Below are 3,901 nucleotides of genomic sequence, written 5' to 3' on the forward strand. Positions count from 1 at the left end.
TATTTAGCTGTTTCCTAGAACGTTAGGCCGTGGAGATGGGAGAGGAGAAGCACAGGGTAATGTTAATCCAATAGATGTTCCTTGCACACAGTTAATACACTGCAGAAGCTCTGGATGTTTAAGTGGCTGATGGGAAAGATTTTCATAATTCCCATCCATATATTAACCAGAAAATCCATAGTAGTCTGTTTCATTTGTAAACCCTCATCATGTTGTCGAAGTCTGGGTTCTGGTCCCAGGCTCACAGGAAGTTCTTTTGGATTCAGTTTTACAAGTTTGGCTTTTAATTCAGCAGTTGTCATTAACATCGCATAATGAACAGCAGTGACAAGAGGCACCTGGACACAGTAGTCCATCATCCTGGCTGGATGGTAAATGACTCAGCCAGAGTTATTTCGCTCTATTTTAGTCTACTTCAGTATGTATGTGTGTAGAAGAAAGCAGGTTGTAATGTACTGACCCATCTTCATGCATTTCAGAGCCTAAGTCCTCTGATAAGAAAACTCATCACTGAGTGCCTAGTTTTCTGATCTAGTGATTTAAGCAGATACAGTTGTAAAATTTTGTATTTATTTTGGAATTATCCTTACCACTGCTTAATAATAGAAGAGATAAGCAGGAGGCTCAGCTGAAGACTCATTTTTATAGGCTGCAGCAGAGAGGAAAACACATCAATGGTGGCTGAGAAGAAACAAGAGTTCTGCTAGTTGACTGTAAATCCCCCAGTGCTCTTAATGTCATCTGCTGTTATTTTACTGTCATTCTTCTTTACTAAATTACTATTTATGATCAGTTTAGCTTAAAAATAACATTATTAGCTCCCCATACTCATTATAGTAGGTGTAATGAAAAATGTCAGTGCAACAGATATGAATTCCATGGACTTAGTGGATATTTGGGTCAAGGCCTTTGCTAGCTCGGCAAGGTATATTGAGTTTTCTGTCATATTTTAGAAGATATTGTAAGTCTTGCAATTTTATGTCTCTTGTTCTTGAAATTCGCACCAATAATTGCATGACACCTTGTTACCTGACACCAGTCTGGAGGCAGCAACCACAATTGTCCTACAGTTCCTGTTCCCTGATACTCACAGGCTAAGTCTGACAAAACATTTGCTCATTCTCGTTAACAGCAGTCAGTTCCCAGGGATCTCCAGCTGGATATCAACCAGACCATGGGTAATGTTGAAATCAGATGACACTGGCTGCCTGAGGCATAATATCTTAGGATCTTTTCCTAGGTGCCAAAGAAAACCAAATACATAAGAATCAAACTGAAGATCTGATTAAATTAGTTTGAAATGAGGTTGTTGAGTTAGTTAGGAATAACGAATTTATATTCTGATGAAAGAACAATTGAAGGAGTGGTGAAGAGACTGCTGACTCTAATTTAATTATAAGCCTCAATTCAAAAACTTTTCCTGTCCATGAAATCCTATTACCCATTTTAAGCTTAAAACCAGATTGTATATCACTGATTTTTCTCAACAAACTGAAACATCCTCCTAGTCTTTTACTGTTCTTCCTGAATGCCAGCTTTGTTCTCCTTTCCCCCAGCACACTTTTGAACTTTGCCAACTCTAGAGATTTAAGAGTGACTCACTCAGAATTATTGGTGAGAGAAGTTTCTGTATCCTGTCTGTTCTGCAGAATTGTTTTTAATAGATTTTCCACGAGGTTAAGCAAATTTACTTTATTTTGTGCTGGAAGGGACTGAAGTTCTTTGTGCCATCATGTCATGATTGTGGTGTGTGTGGTTTGTCCCCCACCCCAGGACTCCAGTAAACTCTAACTGCTTCCAAACAGAATTATTCTAGTTAGTAAATGAAAATGTCACTCCTGGGTGGATTCAGAAAACTTTATTGATGCTACAGAGCTGTTGAATTCTCTTCAAGTTATCAGCTATCTCTTCGGATCAAGCAGTACTCATAGCATAACAGTTTGGTAGGAATGTCTGGTGCCATTTGGTCCAGTTACCTGCTCAAAGTTGGATTGCCTTCAAAGCCAGATCTTATTGCTCCAGGTCATAGTCAGTCAAGCTCTGAGTATCTCCAAGGGCACAGTCTCTCTGGGCAGTATATGGCCACTTCAGTATTTTTTTTCCTGCCTCTAATCAGAATTTTCCATGTTGCTGGTCATGTCCATTGCCTTTCATAATTTCATAGTTCAGCTCTAAGAAGAGTTTGATTCAGTGTTCTTTATACCATTCCAGTAGGTTAACTTAATATAATAATGAGATTTCTCCCCTCTTCCTTTTCTTCTGAAGGACAAAAGACATCTTCAGCCTCAGACACTGAGCTTCAGCCTGCTAATCATTCTGGTGATCTGGTAGACTTGCTCCATCAGTGCCTGTCTTGTGCTGGGGAGCCTCAAATTGAAGAGTTCTGCAGGGTGGTCTCACAGTGCTGAACACTGGCTGTGTTTGTGCTTGAACAGCAAAGTTTGTCCTTGGGCTGCAGATGACCTGCCTACCTGTGGTCAGCTTTTGTCTACCAGTACCTCAAATGGTTCTTTGGTTGTTTTCTCATCAGTCCAGTGCCTAGCTTGTGTTTTTGTGTGCATAGTGTTACTCCATCCCAGATGCAGATCTTTTAAAGCTTTCCTTTGCTAAATTCATGGTGTTTTATCAACCCATTTCTCTGGCTCACCAGCATCTCTCTGATTATCCTCCAATCTATTGATCATTCCCCCAGTCTATATCATCATCTGCAGACTTGCTGAGGGCACTTTCTGTAATGTTCTTTGGGTTGTTGAATAAGATAATGATAAGTGAAACACACAGTTGTTCTGTATGCTGTACATACAAATATTTTAAGACCAAGAAAATGTGTGTCTGTAAGTTGCTGACTTCTCTGCATCTTTAAGCATATATGAAGTTTAACTGTTCTCTAGGACTGGTGAGTGCTTTATGAAGGTTAGCCAGAGTAGCAGGTAATTGCCAGATAAACCCAGGGTCATCAAGTAGATAACTGGAGAGTCAGTTTATGGGGGTGGAGGAAAGGAAGACATTTCAGAAGGTTCCTGTTACTTCTTAGTTTGTGTTTCCTTTGCCATTCTTCTGCCCTCAAAAATCAGATACATTGGACTAATGTTATTTTTGGTTTTGTTGTCAGGACTTGACAGGAGCTGAATTATATACTCAGCCAGCTGATCTTTTGCATCCAGTAATTTATGCCACTGCCATGGTGTTGCTAATGTGCCTGTTGATGATCATGGTCAGTTACATATACCATCACAGGTATGAATCAAAATTACTAGACTGAGAAAATTAATTTTGTTGTGCTTAGGGCTAATTTTTCTTTTGATTTGGAGCATGATATAGTAATATGCATTTGGTGTTTTCTCCCTATAAAATTTGTTGCTGTAAACTAACAGCTGAGCAAATAGCTATTTCATCTCTCTTATAATAATTTAGCTCTCATAACCATGTCTCTCCTTTCATTCTTCACTTTTGCTTCGTGATGAAAGAAGAGACTGTTCAGGAATGATGGTAGAATTTAACAGACTGCTCAGCCTTTTACATTTCCACCGTAATGTACGTTTCTGTTTTTCACAGCGTGAAAGCTTGAAGCCTAACATTTTTTAATCAGGTCCCAAATAGATGTGTAAAGCTTGTTACTAGGAAGGTGCTTTAATTTCTTGTGACAGCAACTGGAGATTATATTTGATTACAAAGCATGTGGTAGTCAGCCAATCATTAATAGTAATTATATGTCATTTATCACAAGTGTATCTTGCTAGTTTCTGAAAACTAGTAAAAGCTGTGGTTTATGTTGTCTATTTTGTTTCTGTTAACAGTGTGATCAGGATCAGTGTGAAAAGCTGGCATATGCTAGTTAACCTGAGCTTCCATATTTTCCTGACGTGTGTGATGTTCATCGGAGGCATAACTCAGACCAGGA

At 39.0% G+C, this 3,901-nt stretch overlaps 1 protein-coding gene across 1 annotated transcript in view; it reads left to right on the forward strand.

Moving 5' to 3' along the window:
- The first annotated feature begins 845 nt into the window (after positions 1–845).
- Positions 846–3,901, forward strand: part of LOC103801208 (probable G-protein coupled receptor 125) — an 8,892-nt gene continuing 5,836 nt past the window's right edge. Inside the window, exons 1-4 of the mRNA XM_009073616.1 lie at positions 846–925; positions 1,719–1,746; positions 3,113–3,237; positions 3,798–3,901. The exon at positions 3,798–3,901 is cut by the window's right edge and continues 26 nt beyond it. Of these exons, the coding sequence (XP_009071864.1) occupies positions 846–925; positions 1,719–1,746; positions 3,113–3,237; positions 3,798–3,901 (337 nt within the window). The remainder of the gene's footprint in view (positions 926–1,718; positions 1,747–3,112; positions 3,238–3,797) is intronic.

The sequence above is a fragment of the Acanthisitta chloris genome, unplaced genomic scaffold (genome assembly GCF_000695815.1).
Source record: "Acanthisitta chloris isolate BGI_N310 unplaced genomic scaffold, ASM69581v1 scaffold24824, whole genome shotgun sequence".
Taxonomy (NCBI): domain Eukaryota; kingdom Metazoa; phylum Chordata; class Aves; order Passeriformes; family Acanthisittidae; genus Acanthisitta; species Acanthisitta chloris.